The 27107-nt window shown below is 45.4% G+C and overlaps 1 protein-coding gene across 2 annotated transcripts in view; it reads left to right on the plus strand.

Moving 5' to 3' along the window:
* The window catches only part of AFF1 (AF4/FMR2 family member 1), a 181968-nt gene that overhangs the window by 86601 nt on the left and 68260 nt on the right, over positions 1 to 27107 (plus strand). For both annotated transcript variants that reach the window (XM_038769104.1, XM_038769105.1), the window contains 2 exons: positions 4404 to 4524; positions 5038 to 5889. In XM_038769104.1, coding sequence (XP_038625032.1) covers positions 4404 to 4524; positions 5038 to 5889 — 973 coding nt within the window. The remainder of the gene's footprint in view (positions 1 to 4403; positions 4525 to 5037; positions 5890 to 27107) is intronic.

Below are 27107 nucleotides of genomic sequence, written 5' to 3' on the forward strand. Positions count from 1 at the left end.
GGGTGGGGCCGTTGGGAGGGGTCTCAGTAGAGAGAGAACTACCTGAGTTGGCAGGGTGGCGGCAGGCTGACCACCCAGCAGGAGGACCCAACCTCCGAAGCCTCGCCCGGTGGTGCCCACCTGAGACCTGTCTGCAGAGGGAGGGCTGCAACCTCTCACTGTTTTTCTAAGCGGTTCTTGCTTGGAAAGCCCACAGCAGGTGATTCCAAAGCACAGGGCACTTCTGGGCGGTCATGGCTCAGAGCAAAGCTGTGTTGGACCTGCCAGATGCCCGGGAGGGAGGGAAGAAGGGTGGGGAGGAGGGAGGAGAGGGAGGGAGATGGCTTCTGCTGGGTAGAACTAATCCCTTAAAGCACACAGCTCCCTGCCAAGGAAATATCTTACATTCGGATAGTCATGAGTGAATCCATGCTCTTCCCCGGCCCCTGGCCCGGCACCCTGCTCCGTGGCTTCTAGAGGGCGGGGCCCTTGTTTTGGGGATGTTCTGTCCTGTGTCTAGTACACGCCGACCATTGGGTCAAGCTGAGCTCAGTCTCCTCCTCAAGGGACATGAAGGGTTTGGGTGGCTTCCCAGCTCGGGCTGCTGCTCTGGGAAATGTTGCACAGCATCAGGGTGAAGATGCAGGTCTGCCCCTTCTGCAGCCTTGACCCGGGGGAGGGTTGGGGAGGAGCCTGGGCTCTCATGAGCTCCCCTCTGTCTCCGGCCTGTTCACATTCCCCTTCCCGTCCTAGCCCACCCTCCTCTCTCTTCAGTCTGTTGGTTTTTTTAATATATAGTACTTGTAAAGCACTTGCTATATGCCAAGCACTGTATCAATTAATCAGTGGTATTTAATAATTGTGGTACTTAGTGCTTACTATGTGTCAGGCACTGTTCTAAGTGCTGGGGTAGATAACAAGCTATTTGGGTTGAACACAGTCCCCTGTCCCACATAGGGTTCCCAGATTTCAGAGGTTGGGACTAGGAGGAGCTTGTGTTTAGGGCATGGCTCAGTGGAAAGAGCATGGGCTTGGGAGTCAGGTCATGGGTTCTAATCCCGGCTCCACCACTTGTCACCCGTGTGACTTTGGGTAAGTCACTTATCTTCTCTGTGCCTGTTACCTCATCTGTAAAATGGGGATTAAGACTGTGAGCCCCACATGGGACAAATTATTATTATTACCTTGTATCCTCTCCAGTGTTTAGAACAGTGTTTGGCACCTCATAAGCCCTTAACAAAAAATTTTGTTATTATTGACATCTGTCTACTTGTTTTGTTGTCTGTCTCCCCCTTCTAGACTGTGAGCCCATTGTTGGGTAGGGGCTGTCTCTATATGTTGCCGATTTGTACTTCCCAAGTGCTTAGTACAGTGTTCTTCACACAGTAAGTGCTCAGTAAATACAACTGAATGAATATGGATCTCTTCACATATCAGTGCACATGCTCCCTCCTTTGAACTATGACTTCTAGAGAATCAGGGTAGCCTAGTGCAAAGAGCACTGGCCCAGGAGCCAGAGGACCTGAGTTCTAATCCCTGCTCTACCACTTGTACACTACGTGACCTTGGGCAAGTCACTTGACTTAAGCTCCTTATGGGCAGGGAGCATATCTGCTAATTCTCTTCCCAAGTGCTTAGTACAGTGCTCTGCACACAGTAAGCGCTCAATAAATACGATTGATGATGATGATGATTGATCGATCCTCAGTTCCTCTGCAAAGTGGGGATTCAATACCTTTTCTCCCTCCTACTTAGACTGCAAGCCCCATGTGGGACTGGATTATTTTATGTCAGTAATCAATCAGTCTACCACAGCACTTGGCACATATTAAGCACCTAACACATAGTAATAATAATAATAGTGATGGCATTTATTAAGTGCTTACTATGTACAATGCACTGTTCTAAGCGCTGGGGAGGTTACAAGGCCCATCCTCTTTCCATTAGGCCGCATTGCTTCCTTCTTCAGTTTTCAGAACAGGGGAAGGATAATTAGAGAGGTTCTTTGTGGGAGTCGTGTTAGCAGAGAGGGTTTCTGGACTGTTTCCAAAAACTTCCCATTGTTGGCTCATCCAGGCATCTTGATTTGTGTGTTTTCTTTCCACTGCTGTGGGAAAAGCTGCTGGATGGGGGTGACAGCAGAGGCTAAGACTCTCCCAAGCACTTAGTACAATCTCTGTACCTACTAAGCACGCACTAAACACCACTGGAGCAGCATAGCATAGTGGATAGAGTACGGGCCTGGGAGTCAGAAGGTCATGGGTTCTAATTCTGGTTCTGCCACTTGTCTGATGTGTGACCTTGGGTGAGTCACTTCACTTCTCTGGGCCTCAGTTACCTCACCTGTGAAGTGGGGATTGAGATTGTGAGTCCCACATGGGACAGGGACTGTGCCCAACCCGATTTGCTCATGCTCCCCAGTGCTTAGTACAGTGCCTGACACATAGTAAGTGCTTAACGAATACCATAATCATAATTATTATTAGTTGATTGAGACATTTCCACCTTTAGAAGATCGTTTTTGAAAATTGGCAGAAAGTGGATGATTTTTGGATTCTATTAATGAGAAAAAAACTGGATGTAAAAATCTTTAATGCGTACATGCTTTTAACAGAGAGATTGATTTATAGTCACCAGTTATTTCCTCTAAATGGAGGAACGTTGGATGGGTACATTATGTGACATCAAGTGGATAGTTGTACATTGTGTTTTTGTCCTCCCTATGTTACAGTGGAGAAACACTTCATTGGGCTCTCTAGAAATAGGAAGCTCTTTTTTGGATCTGTGGCAGGGGGGCAGGGAGGGGATGTTTCCTTGCCTGGTGGTTTTGCTCCAAACTTATACTTCCTCTGTAGATATTCCTCAGATCAGTTTGAGGTGAATCTAGACTTGGAAATGGATTGTGTTTTAAGGCCTATGGCATTGGGCTTAGGCTGGTGGTTGGCCCGGGGAAGGAGTTGACAGAGAACGGACCCAGGAGTCAGAAGGACCTGGGTTCCAATCCCCGCTCTGACACTTGCCTGCTGTGTGACCTTGGACAAGTCACTTGACTTCCCTGGGCCTCAGTTCTCTGTAAAATGGGGATGAAGACTGTGAACCCCATGTGGGACATGGACCGTGTCCAAACTGATAAGCACATATCTGTCCAGCACTTAGTACAGTGCCTGGCACATAGTAAGCACTTAACGAATACCATAAGAAAAAAAAGAAACAGATCGTGCTGCCTCCCATATTTCAGGGACTTGCCTGCTGTGTGACTGGGGTGACCTGCTTTGTGACCTGAGACAAGTCATTTCACTTCTCCATGCCTCAACTGCCTCATCTGTAAAATGCAGATTGACTGTGAGCCTCACATGGAACATGGATTGTGTCCAACCTGATTAGCTTGTAATCTATCCCAATGCATAGTACAACACCTGGCACAAAGTGAGTGCTTAACAAATACCATTGAAAAAAACACACAAAAAAACTGGGGTAATGGTAGCCTCTTGGATTTGGGACACTTGCCCAGGAACACTGACATTTAGGCTTCCCCAGAGCTCCCAATTTTTTGTTCCTTTTTCTCTTTCAATGCTTTAAAACAAAATTCCTCCTTCCGGGCCAGCAATCCAAAATACTGCCAGGCCTCTGAGGAGCTGGACCTCTCCCCGTCAGGGACCTGGTACTCTTGTTATTTACCAAACAGATCTTCTCATGGTCCCAAAACGGTCAGTACCGAATCAGAGAAATAGCCTCTTTCAAGTGACCTGCCTTCCCTCCCGCTCTCCAACCCGTGTAGTCTTGGGCAGACCCTGAGGACGTGAGAATGTCTGACCTAGAATGTCTGGAAAAAGCAAGGAGTCTTCCTTTTTTAGGACATCCTGAGTGGGGTAGGGTGTGGTGTAATAAGTAAAGTATGGGCCTGGGAGTCAGAAGATCATGGGTTCTAATCCTGGCTCCGTCACTTGCCTGCTGTGTGACCTTGGGCAAGTCCCTTCACTTCTCTGGGCTTCAGTTACCTCATCTGTCGGGGATTGGGACTATGAGCCCCACATGGGACAGGGACTGTGCTTATAACCACCCCAGCGCCTGTACAGTGCCTGTCACATAGTAAGTGCTTAACAAATATCATCATCATTATTATTATTATTAGGGTTGACCTGACCAAAGGTTGCGCTATGGTTCTTTGTGAGTCCCTTGAAGTCAGGGATTGTGTCTCCCAACTCGATTGCGTTGCAAGTCTCCTAAGCACTTAAAACAGGTGCTGTGCACATGGTGAGGGCTCAATAAATGCTACTGATTGATTTCTCTACACCCATCACCAGGGATTGGAGATCCAGCTATCAGGTGACAGGCCACGGGGAAACTCCATTCTTCCCCTTCCTTGCCCCTAGTAAGAACTTAGACACTGACCAGGCTGCTTTTCTTTACTCTCCCCTCAACAGCTTGTACAATGAAGATCGAAATCTGCTGCGCATTAGAGAAAGGGAGCGGCGTAACCAGGAAGTTCATCAGGAGACAGAGGCCTTTCCTGAGAAAATCCCCCTCTTTGGAGAGCCCTATAAGGTATTTATTGTCATACGCAGGAGTGACACTGAGCATCTTAAGCTTTGTTCAAAACCCTGATGTCTTTCAGCTGAGAAGCAGCAAGGCCTAGTGGGTAGAGCACAGGCCTGGGAGTCAGAAGGACCTGGGTTCTAATTCCAGCTCCGCCGCTTGTCTGCTTTGTGATCTGGAGTGAGTCACTTAACTTCTCTGTGTCTGTTACCTTGTCTGTAAAATGAGTATTAAGACTGTGAGCCCCATGTGGGACAGTGGCTATGTAATAATAATGGTAACAACTGTGGTATTTGTTAAACAGTTACTATATGCCAGGCATTGTACTAAGTGCTGGGGTGGATACAAGCAAATCAGGTTGGACACAGTCCCTGTCCCATGCGGGGCTCACAGTCTCAATCTGCCATTTTACAGATGAGGTAACTGAGGCCCAGAGAAGTATCTACCTCATTTCTTAGTACAGTGCCCAGCCCATAGTAAGTACTTAACCAATGCTATAAATTTTCCACTTTTGTTTTTCAGACCAACAAGGGAGATGAGTTGTCCAGCAAGATCCAGAACATGTTGGGCAATTACGAAGAGGTGACTGAGCTGATCAGCACTAAGTCACACAAGAATTTCCTCGGCATCCCCGTGAGCAATGCCATGCCGCCCCCTCAGGGCAAGCCCAACCGACCCTTCCACTCCGCCCCGGCCCCCCAGCTGGTGGGCCAGGCTGTGCCTGCCCCAATGAACCTCCACCCCAAGGCCCAGCCCAAGATGGAACCCAGCCCCGGCCCCCACGCCAAGAGCTTGGGCCCGCCCGGCGGGCAGCCCCAGGGGCCAGGCCGCGGGGCCCAGGCAGGACACGGTGCCAGCCGCCCCAAGAAGAGCGAGCGGCGAGCCGAGGGGGATGTGGCCGTGGAGCCGCCCGCCCCCACCTTGGGGCTCTCCCCGCTGCTTTCCACCTTGTCTTCCCCAGTGGGGCCCTTGTCCCCTCTACATTCCAATCAGCATGGTTCGAGCATGCCAGCGGGTAGCAAAGGGCTCAGCAAGGCGTTCGGCCCAGCGACGCAATCCCCCCGAGCCTCCGCCCCGAGCTCCCACGAGGAGGAGGCGGCCCGGGCTGGCGGGGCCTTAACCATGGCGCCCCCGCCCCCTCCCTCGCAGACTTTCCCCCCGCCACCCCTGCCTTCCAAAACCAGCGCCGTGCAGCAGAAGCCCACGGCCTATGTCCGCCCGATGGATGGCCAGGATCAAGCCCCCAGTGAATCGCCCGAGCTGAAACCGCGGCCCGACGACCTGCACAGTCTGCCCTTCGACAAGATCACCGACCTGAAGGTCACGGCCAAAGCCAAGCTCTCCAAGCTGAAGATCCCCTCGGAGCCCATTGAGGTGAGTGCAAGGTCTTTCTCCACAAGGGAAGTTTGTGTGTCGGGGGGGGCGTAGGGGGAACCCAGGCTGTGGGTGGAGGATGGGATGGCCCGAGCAGGGGAGGAGGACTTTATGATTTCAGTTGGCACTGTTTCCTACTCTCTGGAAAACTTGGGTCTGAAAGGCTTTGCAGCTGTGCTTGAGTGAGGCTCCAGCAGCCAAGGGAGGTGGAAACCAGAAGATTCCCCGGAGCGTGAGTTGCACGCCATGATGGAGCCCAGAGCAGATCCAGGGAGGCAAAAGGGCGGCCCCTGCTGAGAGTCGTAAAGGACCCTTTGGAGACCAGTGGGCCTGGGGCAAATGTCACCTATGCCCACTTGATAAAACAGGAGATTTTTCTGATGGGAAAGTTGTCCTTCCCCTTGGTTTCAGTTTCTTTCCCAGCTCACATTTACGTTCACCAGCTGCTTTCAAACTGAAAGCCACCACAAAGTCAGAGAGCAAGCATACTCTGAGTCTGCCCTTTGACCATAGATGCAGAAGAAGCAGGGTTGGGGAGGAAGGAGAGCTCAATGAGATTGGAGTTCCTCATTCCCAGAACTCCAGAGACTGCTTTTCCTCCCATTTCTTCTCCCACCTCTTCCATCCCTATTTGCAAAAGCTTTGGGGAAGAGGAGAAAGGAGAGAAACACTTTGGCAGGAATGACTTGGAGGGGATGCAGTTGGATATAGGTGAGCTTCTAATTACACCCCTTCATCTCCCCAGCTTACCCTCCTGGTCCCTTTTACTCTCTATTTTGAAAAGCTGTGGTAGGTTGAAGGGGTTGGATGACGTGAAAAGCCAACATCTAATTCCATCCTATTTCTGATGCAAAATTCGAATATAACAAAGGCAGATTTTTAGCCACATCTAAGTTCCTTTAGTAATTCAGTTGTGGGGATGTGTGCAACTATGGCAGTTAAAACCAACCAGCTCAAAAGATGTGTGTCCTGTCCAGAACAGGACAGACAGGCATCTTTTATCTACCCCAGTGCTAGTACTGTGCTTAGCTCATAATGATGTAATAAATACCATTGTTAGAATCTGTTTTATTGTGTTACCACTTGGGAGGCAGTGACTGGGAATAGTTGTTGATCTAGGCTTTGCAAATTTAAACTGGTCTAGGACAAGTTCCTCACCTCCTCAACTACTAATAGTGATAATAATGATGGTATTTGTTAAGCACTTACTATGTGCCAAGCACTGTTCTAAGCACTGGGCACTGGACTAAGCACCGTCATCTTTAAATTGGCAATGATTCTTTCCTCGATGAATGGCGTTTATTGAGCACTTACTGTGTGCAGAGCACTGTATTAAGTGCTTGGGAAAGTACAGTATAGCAGGGAGATTGCCTCCTTCCTGCATCTCAGAGTTGGACAAGTAGAATGAGGAAAGTATCAAAAGGCCTCTTGGGTTTCTCGGGTATGGGTGGTATGTGAATATAAATTACTCTTTAATGGTAAATGATGGTATTCCATCAGAGGACATGATTATTGACTGGGGGTCTGGGAAGGATTTTTGGTACTGTTGGCAGTGCCGAGAGACATGTAAACCAAAGGAACTAGTGAAATTTGTTACTCTTCCCTTACTAATGTATCTTACTGATCCAGAGGTTTACCCCAGAGGATTCCTAATCTGATGCAGAAACAAAACATAACAAAACACATCTTAAAGTGCTTAGAAGCATATGTGGGCACCATCATTCATTCATTTGTTGTTGTATTTATTGAGCACTTAGTATGTGCAAAGCAGCATGGCCTAGTGGAAAGAGCACGGGCCTGGGAGTCAGAGGCCCCAGTTTCTAATCCTGGCTCTGTCACGTACCTGCTGTGCGATCTTGGGCAGTTTCTTAACTTTTCTGTCCCTCAGTTTACTCACTTGCAAAATGGGGATTTAATACCTGTTCTCCCTCCTACTAAGGCTGTGAGCCCCTTGTGGGACCTGTTGATCTCATATCTACTCCAGGGCTTAGTACAGTGCTTCACATATAGTAAGTGTTTAAATACTACCATTTTTATAATCACCAGAGCATTTATTGAGGTGACTTGCCCAAGGTCACGCAGCAGACAAGTGGCAGAGCCGGGATTAGATCCCAGGCCCTCCTGACTCACGGGCCTGTGCTCTATCCACTAGGCCATGCTGCTAATTCCGTGGGGGTCAGGGTACAGGGAGGGAGGGAGGCTCTGCCCCACATACCTGGACTCTGCCTGTGATCTAGCCCCAGCTGCTGCCTTGAGGCAGACAGTCTCTCCCTGGAGTGGCGGAAGTCCTTCTGCTTTGCACTTTCCACGAAGTGTAGACCGTGAATCCTGTATGGGACAGGGACCGTGTCTGATCTGTTTGTCTTGAAGAGACCTAAGCACTTGGCACATGGTAAAGCACTTAACTAAATCTAAAGTTAACTAGCTAATCAAGTTGGGTTCCCTTCTAATCCCTTGAGGAGAAGAGAACAGGCTGGCTGGGAAGGTTGTTCCTTGCCGATCGTGGACAGGGTTATGACTCAAGTCCCTAGGTCAGTAATCTCTTCAGCCAGACTAGGAAGGGATGCAGGAATGTAGCAGGCTTCCCAGAATTCCTGGAAGGGACATTTTGTTCAGCCCTGCCGTCAAGGGGCAGAAAGGCACTGGTAAGTGGAAGTTATCGGGCTCCCACATCATGGTGACACGTCTCCCCACCCCTTCCATCACAGTTGTGGTATTGGAGACTGTCTCTGGGAGGCCTCTGTATAGCCAGCCTCCCGATCCTTTGGAGCAAAGGTGCGTTAGAAACCTAATGAAGAGTTGCTGCGGGAAGTGGGGCAGGAGTCGTGAATCTTGTTCTCATGTTCCACAAAGTCTAGATATCCAAGTGGCGAAGCCTCTCGAGGGGCCATTTCTTTTCCTTTTTTTTTTCTCCATTTTATAAGTTTAGTCTAGTCAGCGGAGGCATCAAAAGATGGTCAGAAGGGCACTTGTAAAGATGCAGATTCCTGACTGAGCCTTGTTTCCTGGACACGCCTGGAAACAAACATCCCCTTCATTAACAATTGGAAACTCAGGCGCTCAGAGGGATTCAGCTGCTTCTGTTTACATCTGCTTTCCTGCCCTTATCACCAAGTCTCCACTCCTGGCCCAGTAGCCCAAGCCAGCAAGTTTCATGGCCTTGCATGTTGAGAGAGACTGTATGGGATAATGGGGAGGAGATAGGAGAGGTTGGGAAGGGAGAATAGCAATCAAGGTTCTTTATTGAGCACTTACTATGAGCAGAGCACTCTGCTAAGCGCTTGGGAGAGTACCATACAACAGAATTAGCAGTCATGTTCCTTGCCCATAACAAGTTTACGGTCTAGAGGATATGAGGAGTGCTTAAGGAACAGAGTGTCGGAGTTCAGAGCACAGGGTATCTGATAACTGTTTGAGATCTATTAGTGGAAATAGCAAGGGCCTGGGAATCAGAGGACCTAATAATAATGGTATTTGTTAAGCACTTACTATGTGCCAGGCACTGTTCTAAGTGCTGGGGTAGATACAAAGTAATCAGGTTGGACATAGTCCCTTGTCCCACACGGGACTCACAGTCTTAATCACTGTTGTACAGGTGAGGTAACTGATGCCCAGAGAAGTGAAGTGACTTGTCCAAGGTCACACAGACAAGTGGCAGAGCCGGGATTAGAACCCAGCTCCTTCTGACTAGGCCATGCTGCTTCAATTCTAATCCTGGGTTCTAATCCTGCCTCTGCCACTTGCCTTTCTTGTGACCTTGGGCAAGTCTCCTAACATCTCTGTGTATCATTTTCCTTGCTTGCAAAATGGGGATTGTCTGTTGTTGTCACTCCCGCTTAGTCTGTGAGCCCCATGTGCGACAGGGACCGTGTCAGACTGAATTATCCTTTTTGATCCCAGCAATTAATAGAGCATTTGGCCCATAGTAAGTGCATAGCAAAACCCACAATTTTTATACATTCTTATGGAGTATCATTCCCCTTGCCACCCTACCAAAACATTTCTCTCCACAAAATTGATTTTATCGAGAAAAAAATAAGAGACTGTGGAGAAGAAAACAAGAAGCATATAGATCCTCATTGCTGCCCTTCAGTATCCCTCAGAACTCGTGTGAAGTTAAAAAAGTTTACTGGTTGCAGAGGCCAAAGTCCAATTCTATTGCATGAGAGGGGGAAATACTGGCAAGAGTGGGAGGAGAGGATTGACTGGTTGATTGATTGAAAGGAAGTGGCGGTAAAGTTGTTTTCCTTCAGCATATTTGATTTGTCCTCAGGCAAGTCAGGAGAGATTTTCTTGGTCCCAGTTCTCAGACTGGTCAAGTGATTAGGGCTTCTTACCGTTTTTCTTTTTCCTGAAATTATCCTCTGTCTGCAAGAAGTTTTCTAGATCTCCCTGGGAATGTACTTGTCCGTTTAAGTTGGCACCGGAAAGGTTAGATTCCCACTGGGGTGAGTCTTCAGAGTAGCCGGGAGGCAGTGTTTCCTTGTTTATTAATAAAATATACCCTCTTTATTGATACCCACATCTCTGCTGAACTGGTCTTCCTGCAGGCATATGATATTCACAGCTGAACTCTGGGTGCTTTCCTGCATCATGCGGGCTAGAGTTAATCTAAAATGATTCACCACTCTTTTGAGGGCCTAAAGAAGTTCTCAGGTTTTTAATTGCCAACACTGAGGGTGGTTCTGCACATCCTTGCCCCGATGAGTCCTTACCATGGTTGAGCCTCCACCTTAAAGAGGAAGTGGGAAAAGGAGGAAGAGGGAAGAATGAAGCCCCAAGAAGCTGTTTTTTTACTGGACATAAAGGAATGCATAGGAATGGGGGAAATTACAGTCTGGATTTATGGAAGTGACTAGTGTTTGAAATTGGCAGAAACAGATTTTAGACTTGCTGTTTTTTTAAAAAAATGACAAAAAATAAGCTGATATAGAGAAAAAATTGTTTTTCCCTGAGATTTGTGTGACTTGTCAATAGAAACAGGAACATCTTCCAACTATATTTCTCCAGGCTCAAGCACATAAATTTATCATCTATTGTAAGAAACCAGACTAAAAACAACCTGCTCTGTAATCCTATGATTCCAGGTTACTGTGTATTTTCCCAAAGTTTCTCTGATGCCTCACTGGACTTCTTTCCAGCTCGTAGCATTGCCTCACTTCCTCCCTTTAATTTTATCCTCCTTGTCATCTCTTCTGTTTCTCCATTAGCAATACTCCACTGGTAATTCCAAGATTTCTCAGTGGGGCTTCAGGTATCATTGGAAAGTATTGCCAAGTTTTTGCCCCAGCTGAGCTAGAAATCAGAAACCCTCAAATTTTTTCATTCAATGCTATTTATTGAATTCTTACTGTGTGTGGAGCACCATACCAAGTGCTTGAGAGAGTACAATATAATAGAGTTGGAAGTCACTTTCCCTGCCCACAATGTGCTTCAAAGCCCTCCAGTGGTGGGGGATGGACTTGTAGGGATCCAGCGCTTAGTATAGTGCCTGGCACATAGTAAGCACTGAACAAATACCATAATTATTATTAGGTGTTGATCAATTTGGAAAAAAAAAGTTGGCTACTTTTTTTGATTTCCTTTCCCATCTCCCGCCCCCCAAATTCCTTTCCTTCTGTCCCAATGAATGCTAAGAAAGCCCTGACTGTTTCTCCCCAGTGACATCCTTTAGAAGAGAGTTCTGTTACCAAATGACTTCCAGCTAATTGAATTTCCAAGGCCCGGGTGTCACCTGCAGCTGTGAATTCATTGTTGGACAGTCTTTTGGCTCATGGCAACACTGACAAGTTAAGCCAGGCAGTTTCAATAGACCAGAGGCTTCACTGTAGAATGAATTAATCCGCAGTGGAAAACTATGTGGTGACTCAGCATTCACCGATGCAAACTATACTTTTTTTTTTTATCCTTCCAAGTCTGTTTCTCCACCACCAACACATTTGCTTGCTCCTGAAAAGAGGAACTTTTGGCCATGCTACTGAATGAAAAATGCAAACAGCTTTAATCTCTTCATCTGTGATTCAGTTACTGCAGGTTACCTTTCTCTGCTCTTTCACTGTTTTCTTTGGTCCTTTGTTTTTACTTTAAACAGTGATTTCTTTCCAAACAGTTCAGTGTTCTTACTGTTGCTTCTTTGGCATGTTACCCCAAATTAAGGCTTCCCCACAGTCATTTTTGAATCATGGAGCATGGTGAAACTGAAACTGTCAAAAGTAAAACATTTCTCCTCTCTAACACACCCTCTCATTTTGCATGTCATCCCCTTCTGTTTTTCCTCAGGTGGCCCAGTTGGCAAAGGGTAATGGCAGAACCAGAATGTATTTTTGTTTGAACCTTGTGTACAAATTAGAAAACTTGTCTTCCAGCACTACCCCCCTCAATCCCTCAAATGTAAACTGGGATCACCCAGTTTTGGCCCACATTCATTCAGGCACAATTTGTCTGGACCAAACATTTTTTCTCTGAAAATCTGTCACAAAAGTGTCACCAGTGACTTTCTGTAGCACCCCGCTTCCTAAAAATGCACAGCAATGGGATGCGTATATCTTGTCTTATCATCACAGTATCCTTGGGAGGCACAGAGAGGCAAGGGGTATTTATCACTGTTTTACTGCGGTGGAAATACAAGCCCAGGGAGGGTAAGTGACATGTACATGGCGACATGGTTTGTGGCAGGCCACAATAGAGCCTGGGTATCCCATTGCTGTACCTAACCTACTACTGTTAGGGGTAAAGAGCATGTTTACAGACAAACCTGGAAACCTGCCATGTAGAGAAGTACAGCTGGTGTAGCTTGACTCCCATGTGTGGCCCTAATATCCCAGATGATATAGAAATGACTAGACCAAAGCATGATTTAAGATGGAGGTCTGTGTCCCCAGTTAGATTGAATAATAACAATAATGATTATGGTATTAGGCACATAGAATGTGCCAGACACTGTACTAAGCGCAAGGGTAGTTACAAGCAAATTGAGTTGGACACAGTCCATGTCCCGTGTGGGGTTCACAGTCTCAATCCCCATTTTCCAGATGAGGTAACTGAGGCCCAGAGAAGCAAAGTGACTTGTCTAAACAACAGACAAGTGGCAGAGCTGGGATTAGAACCCCAGGACCTTGTGACTCCCAGGCCGGTGCTCTAGCCACTATGTCGTGCTGCTTTGAAAGCTCCTTGAAAGCAGGGATCATGTCTCCTAACTTTAAAAGCACTCTATCAGCTCATCCCCTCCTGTCTTAACTTTCTGAGTACATACTACAACCCAGTCCATATGCTTCTCCTCCAACACCATCCTGCTCACCATGACTTTTTCTTACCTATCTTGCCGCTGCCCCTTTACCCTTTCCCTCCCTCTGACTTAGAAATCCCTCCCCCTTCATATCTGACAGACCACTACTCTCTCCATCTACAGTGCCTCCTAAAATCCCATCTCCTGTAAGAGGCCTTCCCTGGCTAAGCCCTCATTTCCCCTCCTCCCTCTCCCTTTGACCCTTTCTTCTGTGCTTTTAAGCACTCGATATTCAAACCCCACAGCACTTGTGCAACCCCACAGCACTTGTATATGCATCCGAAATTGATTTTAATGCCTGTCTTCTGCTCTGGACTATAAGCTCCAGGTGCATAGCACAGTACTCTGTCCCAAGTAAGCGCTTAGTAATTATGATTGATTTTTTTTGACAAGATCCTTTTACCCTCAGAATTTGGATGTCCTCCCCACCTCTTTAGAGGGTGGACCAGGAGTGCTGAACTCTGAGAGGGAGATGGACTACAGGGGAGCTAGTTCTTCTGGATCTCATGCCCCACGCTTAGGAGATCGTGTCTTCTGAATCGCTGAGTTAATGGGGAAGTGGGATTTAGAGTCTGGAGTCCCGCCTCCTGGCTGAGTGTTGAAAACTCCCTATTTCCAGTAACTCAATGATTCAGAAGACACAGTGTCTTCAAGACTAAGTATACTGCTGGGGTAGTTGGAGTTTAATGGTATCTAGTTACCAGTGCCCTCAGATAGAAGGTTTAACAGTGCCGAGGGAAACTTTGGATGCAGAAGAGAGGTGGAAAATGAAATAGTATCTCTTTAAAGCAATACACTGGTCAACATGTAGTAGAGCAGCATGGCCTAGTGGATAGAGCATGGGTCTGGTTCTAATGTCTGCTGTGTGACCTGGGGATAGTCACTTCACTTCTCTGTGCCTCAGTTAGCTCATCTGGAAAATGAGGATTCAAACTGTGAGCCCCATATGGGACAGGGGCTGTGTTCATCTTGATTAGCTTGGTACCCAGGGCTTGCTTAGTACACTGCCTGGCACATAGTAAGGACTTAACAAATACCTTAAAAAAAACCCCATAAAGTCATCAGTGAAATTTTTCCCTGGCGGGGTTTGGGGAATGCCTGGGCGGAAAGTTGGAGTTACCTTCACCCTAATGATAATATAAATTAGAAAGGGCTCAGAGGATAGCAGCACATGATTAAGGCCCTGCAGGGGTTGACTGTAGAAGAAGGTTTTGTTTTTATTTTGAAAAGAATTTGGACTGTGGTCCCCGAGGAGGAGATTGCTGGCTGGAATTCCTGGGAGAGAGTAAACAATGGAGCAGGAGTGGAACTGCTTAAGGCAGATCAGGAAGTGGTGGTAGAATACCGAGTGGAAAGAGGCTTTTCAGCGGGATGGAAGAAACATTTTCCTTTCTCCAGCATACATCCCATTACTCTGAGACTCTCAAAAGTACACTTTGTACCACGATAAATAATTCCTGTTCCTCGCTGGTGTTTCCACTCTTCAGATATCTGTAGATGGTTATCCTGTCCTTTGGCTCCCAGGAGCTGTCCCTGAGCCAGACTGGACGCATTTAGCTCTTTTGATCCTTTCCAGACAGCTGTCTTCCCCCCAACACCCCCCTAGCCCCCCCTTTAAATTACTTTGCCGGTGGCTCTCTAAATTGTCTCCAGTTTCTCCTCGTCTTTCTGGAAGCAAAGTGCCTAGAACTGAACGGATTCATCTGAGTGGGTTCTTGTCAGGCATGGCTGCATAACATGGGACAGCTATGTTGCATTAGGTCACACTGGCCATGTTTTCTTCTTACCTTCCCCATCACATGGTGAACTCTTTCCATTCAGAGAGAAAGACACACGTTGCAAGCTAACAACCAAAAGATGGGCAAGTGAAACTCCCTTAAAGGGAGAACCTTTAACCCACCCATTTTTTATTTTATTACTCCATTTGCTGACAACCCTTTGAAAATTATTTTGCATCTACCCCTGCTTCATAACATGTTCTCATGTTCCAAGATCTCACTTTATTACCAGCTGTTTTTCACAAGGTTTTTGTTCCTTTCCTTAATTATTGAAATCTCTACATTTTAAAGACCTGTGCTCCCCCCACCCCAACATACACATACAAAGCTGCGTGGAATTTCTGCCATTTTAGTGGCCCCTTGGATTTCAGTGCTGTCCTTATTAATTGGCCTACTTTCTCATGTGTTTCTTTCTCCCTCTTGGTAATTTGTAAGAGCCTTTCATAATCCTTTGTAATCCTTTGGACTGAAGGGAAGGAGTGTGCTCTAATGATTTAATGCAGAGTTTTAGGAGTTGAAGGGTTTATGAGTTGAGAAGCATCATTGCTAATATGATGGAAGGTGATTCTGTGCCTCAGTTTCCCATTTGTCATTCCAGAGGAACAGAACTTGCCCCAATTAAGCTGTTTGCTTAATGAAATGAAATTTGACTCAGTGAAATTTGACTAAGCGTGGATACTTAACTTTTGGCCTGACTTTTCTTGTAAATACAAATTCACTTATTTTCCCATAGATATAAATTAATCATAAACACAGGTTTACGATGCAGTATTTGAACATTTGCCTCAGATATTTTGTAATTTTTTTGGTCAGGTTATAGACTAAGCTACCTCAACATTTACCCATGGTTAAATATTATCAAAAAACAAATCTTGTGTGTTTATGAAACATCAAAATATTTCCAGTGTTCAGAGCTAATTTAGCTGTAGAGTGATGACCCTTCTTCCTTTCTAGACTTTCTACTTATCCTCTTTGGCTTCCTTGAAAACTGCCTTGTGAGTTTTGTGTGGCTTGTAGGGCCTGGTCCTAAGTATTTCAGAATTTGAGAAGCGGCATGCCCTAGTGATAGAGCATGGATCTAGGAGTCAAGAGAACCTAGGTTCTAATGCTGGCTCTACCACTTGTGTGCTGTGACCTTGGGCAAGTCATTTCACTTTTCTGTGCCTTGATTTCTTCATCTGGAAAATGGAAATGAAAACCATCAGCCCCATGTGGGTTATGGATTGTGTCCCCACTGATTTGTTTGTAGCTATCCCAGCGCTTAGCTCAGTGCGTGGCACATATGCGCTTAACAAATACCAATGAAATGTAATGTTATTAATAATAATTGTGTTACATGCTAATTATGTGCCAAGCTTTAGGGTAAATACAAGATATTCAGGTCGGACACAGTCCCTGTCCCACATGGATTCACAGCCTAAAATAGGAAGGGGAATAGACAAGGTACAGAGACGTTATGTGACTTCCCCAAGGAAACACAACAGGCAAGTAGCAGACCTGGGATGAGAACCCTGGTCCTAATAGTTGTGGTGTTCATTATGTGCTTACTCTGGCCAAATACTGTATCAAGGGCTGGGGTAGAGATTAGAATATCCAGTAGGATACAGTCCCCATTCCTCGAGTCTAAGGGAGAGAGAACAGGAATTGAATCCCCATTTTGTAGATGAGGGAACTGAGGCATAGAGAAGTTATGTAACTTGTCCATGGTCACACAGCAGGCCGGTAGCAGTCAGAAATAATAATTATAATAATTGTGGTATTTAAATGCTTACTGTGTGCCTAGCACTGTACTGTAAATGCTGGGGTGCCTACAAGCAAATCGGGTTGGACACAGTCCCTGTCCCATGTGGGGCTCACAGTCTCAATCTGTATTTTACAGATTAGGGAACCGAGGCCCAGAGAAGTGAACTGACTTGCCCAGGGTCACACAGCAGACATGTGGTGGAGCTGGGATTAGAACCCATTACCTTCTGACTCCCGTCCCCAGATTTCCAGGCCCTTTTTCTTGTGACAATTATAGGCAGAAAGCTATATTGGTACATGTACTTCTGTAGCCACTCTTAATTTTGATAAGAGTATTACATGGTCAAAGTGTGTATTTTCATCTTCGCCTGATGTTTCCATTTTTACTTATTTTTTATGACTCATAACCTCCTTTTCCCACTTACTGATATCTTTTGTTTGTCCCAGTGAAAGTGGTGTAGGTCAGATTTTTCAATTTTGTTACTATTGCAATTTAAACAAGACACTTCAGATTCCTTTAATGTTTACAATCTGCTCTTTATTTCATATTATCCAGGCACCTTACAGCTATTACCTGGTGGCAAGAGGGATAATAATACTCATTTGCAGAGGGGTAAAAAAAGAGCTTACCATTTATGGGTGTGCTTTATAAAACATTGGCATAGTTTTGCAGGTATCTGCAGGGTTTTAAGTGCTTGACTCCCTTTACAGTTTTTTTTTTAAATACCATAAACCTACCTTGATGTGAACAATAGTGTAGTTGGTTCAGTGAATGAAACTTAGGTCTATTTTTGGTGTATGAAAATGCATGGTACCACTACTGTAATTCGCTGTTCCCTGTAGGCACTTTGTTTCAGAATTGGTAGGCTACGGAATGACAGTATTTCCTCTTTCTTTTGAAAATGAGGAGGTCGTTTTATGGTGCTGGCTGCCATATCCTGGTTTGGTGAGTTGTGTGAATTTTTGTGTGGGGAGGACAGGAGGGAGCTGGGGGAGGGTGGCTTATCTGGACCTCTTCCTTTGACCACTAAATCCAGAGGAACATGTGAAATGAGGGATTCATGACATATTGTGTGTGTGTGTGTGTGTGTGTGTTTTGCAGGCGAGATGGGGGTGGAAGGGATTCCCATCTGCCCCCGCTCCTTAGTTTATGAATGCAGACTTTTTTTTAATAATGATGGCATTTATTAAGCGCTTACTATGTGCAAAGCACTGTTCTAAGCGCTGGCATTGTTCTAACAGCTGAGGAAAGGTAGATGGTATGCTGTTTGTGGGCAGGCAGTGTGTCTGTTTACTGTTCTGTCAGACTCTCCCAAGTGCGTTGTACAGTTGTACAGTGCTGTGTACACTAAGTGCTCAATAAATATGAATTCATGAATGAACTCACTGTTCAGATCATTGGCTAGATGAGAGGTTCTGGACTGAAGCAGTCAGTCAGTGGTATCTATTTTTTTTAAATAATATTTGTTAAGTGCTTACTGTGCCAGGCACTGTAATAATAATAATAATAATAATAATAATGATAATAATAATAATAGCATTTGTTAAGTGCTTACTTTGTACCAAGCACTGTACTAAGCGCTGGGGTAGATGCTTCTAGACTGTGAGCCCACTGTTGGGTAGGGACCGTCTCTATGTTGCCAACTTGTACTTCCCAAGCACTTAATACAGTGCTCTGCACACAGTAAGTGCTCAATAAATACGATTGAATGAATGAATGAATGCAAGTTAATCAAGTTGGAGACACAGTCCATGGTCCCACGTGGGGCTTGCAGTCTTAATCCCCATTTTACAGATGAGGTAAGTGAGGCACAGGAGTTTGTGACTTGTCCAAGGTCACACAGCAGATGAGTGGTGGAGCTGGGAATAGAACCCAGGTCTTTTGATTCCCAGGCTAGTGCTCTATCTTTTAGGCCCTGCTGCTACTATTGAGCATTTACTGTTCAGAGCACTGTACTAAGCACTTGGGAGAGGACAGTGCTTTGTTTAAGGACTCAACATCTTCACCACTGGAAGTCCCTCCATGTGTTCCTGACCCTTCTCCCTCCCCCTCCCCTGCCCTGTCACTGGCCCTGCCAGGGGGCCTTACTAAGTGAGCACTGTGGAGAGCAAAGCCAGAAGCTGACATGAGAAGCAGCATAGCCTAGTGGATAGAGCCCGGGCCTGGGAGTCAGAGGACCTGGGTTCTAATCCCAGCTCCGCCACTTGTCTGCTGTGTTACCTTGGGCAAATCACTTCAATTTTCTGTGCCTGAGTTTCCTCCTTTGTAAAATGGAGACTAAGACTCTTAGCCCCAAGTGGGACAAGGACTGTGTCCAGCCTGATTAGCTTGTATTTATACCACAGCGCTTAGTACAGTGCCTGGCACATAGCAAGTGAGTAACAAATACCATTTTTAAAAAATGGAAAACAAAATAGCTTAAACCTCATCAGGAGGCTCCTTACCAGAACTTGCCTTTAGAAGCCTTTCAGAACCGGTCCACCTCCCTAGATGGGAATGTCTGCCTCGGGGTTCTCACTTCTCACCCCACCCCCAGGGCTAAAATGTTAGCCTGAAAATGTGCTGTCAATTGAGTTGCACCTCAGGAGTTAACCATTTTGTGTGGAACATTAAGTCTGCATGCTGTGGCAGTAATTAAACTGCCTCTTAGTGGCCTGAAAGAGGTAATGGACTTCCCAAACTGCCCAATTTATAACCTGGGCTTAAGTTCCAGAGTCAAACCCTGGAGGCTTTTGCCCCTCACATAAACCATGGCAACTTTTTCTTCCTAAGGGCCACGGTTCTGTATGTTGTTTCCTTTAGTCTCCTGGTATGCACATTCTGTGCTGTGGAAGGCACTGTTGTTGTTGCCGGAAATTTACAATGTTTTTCTGACTAGAGTTGGTTGTGAATAATAAGATGCCATTACTCATTTGTGGCCACAAATTTAGACGTGTGTGTGTGTGTGTGTGTGTGTGTGTGTCTACTGACCTGTCAGTCACCTTACACATTCCCTGAAGCAAACCTTGCTAGGGGGTCAGTGCAATTTAGTGATCCCAGGCATTCCCTTGCCCTTAAGAGATGCGGCTTCTCCACATTCCACACCCAGAGCAAGGACTCTTTTCAGTAGCTCTGGAAGGACTGGGGAGAAGGGGAGGAACAGACTGAATGGGGGGAGGGGAAAGGAGGGAGAGAGAAAGCAGAGGGAGGGAGAAGGCCCAGGCAGGTTTGTTAAACCTTGAGAGCTTTTTGTAACAAGGAATGTCTTGCTTCCTCAAAATCCTATTTCAGTTTGACAGGACAAAGCGACAGGCGGGAATTTTCATTTCAGGCCCAGGGAATGGGCTTTGAATTCTGCCCCTCATTATCTCCTCCTCCTCCACCATTCCCCAAAGAAAACCCAGTTAGATAAACCCTCTACTGTTTCTTGTTCATGATTGCTTTCCTGGTCACTGTGGGTAAAATGGCTGTTTTGGCTAAGTTTGTGTTATAAGATCATCCCAGCCAAAGCAAGATGGCTTTCCTTTTACTCTAAACAATCTAGATTAGATAGTAAATGCTACTTCTTTCCCAACTCAACAGTCTGAATTTCACGAGAGCTGCAGGGTGGAATGCATTTTGAAAAATTCCTTTGTCCCAGGGTTATTTTCTCAGATATTTGAAGATACATTTTAATTCAGCAATCCCTAATTAAAAGGTCACATAATCCACTGCCACTAGGAAGCCCTTCTAGGAGGAAAACAAATTCAAGAAATTGTCAAGTGTCCATTGAAATTTGTTGAATTTTTGAGGCAGTAGGTGCTATTTACCCTTTACACTTGCATGGAATCCATTGTTCAGAGAAAGAGAAAGAAATCCTTATAGTAAGTATATGGCTTTAGAACATCAAGGAATAGGATTCCCAGCATAGGAATTAGCATCAAAGACAAGGTATCCAACAAACTCACAAAATCCTCTTGATACCATCAGAAGACCTGGATTTTGGAAGTTAATAAAGCATGTTTGTCTTTCTAAATCTTAAATTTGGTCAGCCACAGTGATATCCTTTCTGATCTGTTCCCTATCAACAATTCAGTGTTGGAGAACTCAGTAAAGGATACAGTTTTATGTAATTTGTTTTACTCTGCTCTGACGGAAGTTAGTGTTAGACCATGCTTTGAAACTTTGGGGGAAAAAAACTTGACAGCCTGAGGATATCACCATAAGTTCTCAGAATGAAATCTAGGAGCTTCTATATGTTGATGACTGCCCTCTTGAAGCACTCACGTGAAAGAGGCATGCAAGGAGGTTATCAATCTTAATACTAGTTCATTTTCATGGTACATTCTTAATCACCTAGTGCAGTATTCTTGATACAGGACTTCAGTAAGTACTGATGATGATGGTATGGCATCAGATATGAAAAAATAAGGCTGAGAATGCATTAGGCCTCAAGTTCCATTTTTTTTTGAGAAATTGTATCTGAGATCTCCGAGCTGTACGTGGTATAGTAAATGACAAAGCAAGAATACTAAAAACCAAGTCTTAGCATGCAGTCTGCGCCATTGGAATGGGCGTATGTGGTAGATAAACCGGGCACAGTGCACACTCAGTAAATCAGCAGGTAATTGTATTTACTGAGCACTTACTGTGTGTAGAGCACTCCACTAAGCACTTGGGAGAGTTCTGTTTAACAAGGGTTGGTAGACTAGTCCTTGCTCACAATGAGTCTACAGCCTGCACAATTAGCTGGAGGATGGTGAATTGAAGTGGAGCTATAAGCATCTCCAAAACAAGCTTATCTGAACCTATCATAGCATCAGTCAATCAAGAGTTCTTTGTGCAGCACATTGTACTAAGCTTGTGGGAGTTAGGAGACATGTTCCGTGTCAGCAAGGAGCTTAGAATCTAGAAAGGGAGACAGAAGCTAAAAGAAATTGCAGGTGGGGAAAAGGAGTCTAAAGAGATGTACATAAGGGCTACCATGGGAAGGAGTGGCAGGGTGCCCAGTCCTCAGGTGAACAACCTTTAGTGGTGCAATTTGTCTGTGGAATGCAGGCAAAAAGTGAGAAACCAGCCAGGAGTTAGAGAAGCAGTATGGCGAAGTAGATAGAGCACGGGCCTAGGACTTACAAGGTCATGGGTTCTAATCCCAACTCTGCCATTTGTCTGCTGTGTGACCTTGGGCAAGTCCCTTCACTTCTCTGTGCCTGTTACCTCAACTGTAAAATGGGGATTGAAACTGAGAGCTCCTTTGGGACAGGGGCTGTGTCCAACCTGATTTGCTTGTATTCACCCCAGCACTTAGTACAGTGCTTGGCACATAGTATGAGCTTAACAAATGCCACTATTATTGTTATTATTATTATTAGTTAGCAAAACACAAGGCTGAAGAGGCAGTGCTCTGAAAGTTCTGTACAAAACAGATGCAGCCAAACCCTATAGGACAGTTATCACATCTGTGCAGGGTGTCCGGCCTGCTAGTCATGTTTGTCTCAGAAGCCACCCCTGCATGTATGGGGGTCACCTGCATCAGTGCAGAACATGAGGAACAGCCTTACCAGACAAATGATGTTTAGAGTGTGGAGAGGCAAGACTGCAGTGAGAAAAATAAGTACCGGTCATAATGAAAACGGGGGACCCTTATGCTCGTTCTTAGCAAATTTTAGCCTAAAATAGTGGCTTGTTTGAATACACACCAAGAAACCCCCAGTCTCGCCTCATTTCATGTTAGTGTGAATTGTAATTAATATGAGGGAATTTTAATTGGAATCAGCAGGGATTCTTGAGAGGGGGCCAGGAACAGGTAAAGGCCAAACCTCCAGCAGGGCAGCATCAAGGCAAATCTTGAAAGAAGCAAGAGATGGCAGACAATATGTATGTTAATGAGCTCAAAACTTCCTAATAACGAAGATTCCAGTTTTGAAAGTTTAAAAAATGGAGAGAGCGAGCCATTGACCTTAAACAGTTGATTTATCTCTTTCCCCAGACTCTGTGGTTCTCTGACCCTGTGTAATGTGTTGTATTTATTCAGGGCCTTTGATTTATTTTCATTATCTTTCCACAGGGAGCTCAAGGCCCTTCATGAGCTTCGAATAATTAGTTTTTACAGTGCATTTTTCCCTCCTTCACAGGATGGTATTATCCCCCCTTTTGCAATGTGGGAGACTAAGGCAGAGAAAGAGTAGCCCCTGGCCGCTAGATCTGAGACTAGGACCCAGAACTTTGCTTTCTCCAGTGATCTCATGGACAACCACATCCTAGGAGGTCTTGTTACTTTTGTACCATAGGAAGTTAGATTTTGGGGGGGGGGGGGGGGGGGGTGTGTGTGTGTGTGTGTGTGTGTGTGTGTGTGTGTGTGTGTGTGTGTGTGTGTGTGTGTGTGTGTGTGTGTTAACTAAACAGGTGTGTTTTCTCCTGAAAGGGTCCTTCCTATTCATAAAAGTTGTTTTGTGGATACAGTGGAAAGGTAGAGAGGGAAATTAATTAAAAGCTGATTCGACCTGTTGAACTTTGCACATTTAACAAGGAACGGAGAAACTTTTTTCATATGCCATTTGTCTCTTGCCTTTTATTTTGGAAGAAAGGTTTTAGTATTTGACCTTTTCTTACTGTGAGATTCTAGTGCTACTAGAATAGGTTCCAGCTAAGCCCTAAGGCCTATGGTGTTTCTTTTGTAGGGGGGCTGGGTGATGTGCAGGGGAGAAAGGAATAAGAAGTCTAAGACTCTTAACCAAAATGTGATTCAGAATTCCTTCTTTTCACGATGTTTGTCTGCCACTCTCTCATCCTTTCCTCTTCCTTTCTTGCTCCCCTTGCTCTAATGGATGGATAGAGCCAAAAAGAAAGCCACAAGATATCTGACAGTGCTCACAGAAAAATGCCTGTCAGCATCTTCCAAGACACCGGTTTCCATCATCTTCCTAATTGAAATTCTTCTCCTCTCCCCTCCTCACCTCACCCTCCTGCCCTTTCTGAATACTTCTGCCTCCTTCTACCTTCCACAAACACCTACCATTCCCGAGGGATTTTGATTGCAGTTATTCACCAGTCAAAGCTAGGAAAGATAATCAGGGTTATACTCAAACACGATGTTAGTCTAGTATATGTTCAACCATTCAAAAGGAGAAGTAGCTGAACAATTTGGGGGATATCTGATATTTGGATACGGAAGTCTGCCTAGTGTAGTTATTTAGCAAGCAGAATTCGTCACATACGCCGTACCTTGAGAAAATCTCCCTGACTCCATCACCTGTTCTGAATGGGTTCCCCAGGTACGGGGCAGAAGGCCCAGCAGAGCCAAAAGGTCAAGCTGCCCTTCGCAGTTGGAAGTCTCTCCTTGCAGCATTTCTTTGAAAATACAATTTGTTACCACGTGTTTGTAAAAGACAATCATTGTTTCTGCTTAAGCTGGAAAGAGAATGAATCACCAATTGAATTTGTTTAAAGCGGTGGGCCCAATGGGTTTACCAGAAGCATTTTTCAGATTTTTGATATGTAAGGGCCGTAATTCCCAACTATAATGTGCCTGCTGAAAAGGAAAAAGAAATTGAGGTGGGAGCATGCTTTTTAGGACATATGTTACTCAGTAAATGTGCTTTCTTTTTATTTGTTTTATAAAAGGCTCTCAACTGAATTGTAACTTTACCTGACTCAGCTCTCCCTGCCGGCATGAAAATTCTTGGGTGACCATTGAAGGTTTACGTGTTTACAAGTGTAAAGTGCAGATGGAAATATACTAATCATTTTAGGACTTAAACATGCTCCACTCTTCTATGTGATGCAGGTGTGTGGGTAGAGAGTGAAAAGTATTGAAATCTGATTTACAGTAAAGTATCATGTAAGGTTTCATAACTTGGGCTTTCATTGTTTTTTCATGATTCCTTCCATCTAGATTTAGGAATAAGAGTGCACTGGGCACTTTTCCTTCTTGCCATCCTAAGTCATCTTTGCTTTTAAAGCTGTCAGTTCTTTTTTTTCTCACTCCCCTGAATGAGGGGTTTTCTTTGACTGGCACCGCGTTCTACAAGAATAGTTGCGTCCCTGACTCCGTCTTTGAATTTAATGTCTAAAAGATCTGATTTTCTTTTATCTACCCTAGGGCTTAGTGCAGAGCTTGATGCCTAGTAAGTGCTTGCCAGCTTCTACTACTACTACTACTACTATTAATTGTTATTATTCATGCTTTCCCAAAGTATTTTAATCCATTCTTACCTGATGACAAACATCTGCTCTTCTGAGTAGACATTCTGATTTAAGTGGGTTTTAAATTTCAGAACCACGCAGGTGAAAATATGTCAGTGCAGAAACTACTAATGGGAGGTTTAATTGGCGCTCCCACTGGTGACTCGGGTGATTTTTTTTTCCGTTGTATTTTCTCCTCGCTGTACCCTTGAAGGAGCTCTGGGTTAGGAGAGGACCTTTGTTTTGCATGGGTTAAAGCGTTCAAAGAGGGGTGGGCAGGGGAAGGAGGCCAGGGGTCGTCACCCCCATTTCAGTGCTGCACGAGAAGTATGGCTTTAAAGTAACCACACGGAGCTGTGCACAAGTCAAAATTGCCAAAGGGACAGATGTTGCCAATTTCAAATGTACAGGGGGAAAGGCAAATATTGCTAAGCAACCGTGTTCTTGAGAGAGCATTTTTAGGATCAGAGCCAAGGGAGTTATGCCTGGGAGCGCTCTCTGCTTCTCATGGCTCAGTCCAAGGGAAGAGATTAAAAGTTCTTTCCTGTCAGGTCTACCACAGAAGCAGCCAGCACAAAAGACACTAACCCATTGACACTGATTAGGACTGACAAGGGAATGTATGCAAACAGGAAATCTCTTTTGCCATGTAGGAAGGCAGTAAGACATGTGCACAGAGGTAAGTGCCCCCCATACAACCTGGTTTGGGGTTGTCGCTCTTTGGTTTGTGGGCAACTTTCTGCCTGGTGGGGTCAGAGGTTGGTGGGCGGTGGGGGAGGAAGGTACATGGGCTGGTCAAAAGAGAGAGTTGGAAATGTGGGCAGTCTCACTTGAGAACTCCCTTCTTTTCCCACCTCTCCTTCCTTCCTTCCCTTCTTCCATCTCTCCTCCCTCTCTCTGTTAAGATCTTTTCCTTCTCCTTTCTCCTCGGCTAGGATCCCTCCCCCACCCTCCCACCCCCAAAGTCATAAGGACTCTGTCACTGCTGGGAGATGGCCTCCAAGATGAGGGAATTTGGAAGAATTAACTCCTTCAAGTTCCAAAGAACAAAAAGATCAAGTAAACAAGATAATAAGCTTCAGTGGCACAGGTATATGGCTGCTGCCACGCCCCTGTCCCCTCCCTCTGGAGCACACTGGATAAGATAATTGATAGGTGTGCTGCTGCTTTTAAATAATAATAATAATAATAATAATAATAATAATAATAATAATAATAATGTTGTTATTTGTTAAGCGCTTACTATGTGCAGAGCACTGTTCTAAGCGCTGGGGGCGATACAAGGTGATCAGATTGCCCCACATGGGGCTCACAGGCTTCATCCCCATTTTATAGATGAGGTAACTGAGGCACAGAGAAGTTAAGGGGCTTGCCCAAGGTCACAGCCGACAAGTGGCTGAGTGGAGATTTGAACCCATGACCTCTGTCTCCCAAGCCCATGCTCTTTACACTCAGCCACGTTGCTTCTCCACTGCTTCTGCTGCTTTTTGGGGGGACGACCATCAGAGACTCCAAGTGGTGAAGTGTTACCTCCCGAGATTTTTTTTTTCAAGGTGGTTATTTGCACTGGCAGTGGAGGGGGATTATACTAGTTCCATATGTACAGTTAACATTTTGCACTGGGCTGTTGATTTGGGGTGGGGAATCCTTGTGGGGTGGAAGTGGTGGGAGAAAGGAAAGCTCATTTTCCAAAACTTGACTGTCCTGGCTGGACTTCCCAGAACTTTGCGGAGGGTTAAAAATGGCATTGGTTCATTTTCTCTCAAGAACAGTATCCAACAGAACAATTTGGCACAAACAGGGAAAGGTTTAGTAAGCTTCTGCTCCCAGTCCATACTGGCTCCAACGTCAAGATGGCCAAGGGAGTGCATCTTTTGTGCCGTGGCCTTTCCTCTTTTCATCCAAAACTTTGTTCCGTACTGGTGACTATCTGGGCAGGTTAAGGGATTCTCCTCTCCCTCCCCCACAGCCTGTCTAGGATGGCTCACTGGTTGCCCAGCTGGGTGACTTCTGAAAGCCATCTCTGTACTGTGTGTTTTACAAGCCCAGAGGTTAATAGTGCTGCACCAGGAACTTGATTTGTAGTGAAAATTAATTTGCAGGATGAGTGGGTGATCGGGAGGAAGGCAGAACCCGCCGTGTAACTTAATTATCACCCCCTCCCTCCTCGACATTTCTTCACATAAAGGTGTGCCGAACATTTTTAGGGATGGAGGCTTTCCTGTTCTCACAAAGGAAACACACCCAATAACAGTAATGATTGGGTCCA

The sequence above is a fragment of the Tachyglossus aculeatus genome, chromosome X5 (assembly GCF_015852505.1).
Source record: "Tachyglossus aculeatus isolate mTacAcu1 chromosome X5, mTacAcu1.pri, whole genome shotgun sequence".
NCBI classification, from domain to species: domain Eukaryota; kingdom Metazoa; phylum Chordata; class Mammalia; order Monotremata; family Tachyglossidae; genus Tachyglossus; species Tachyglossus aculeatus.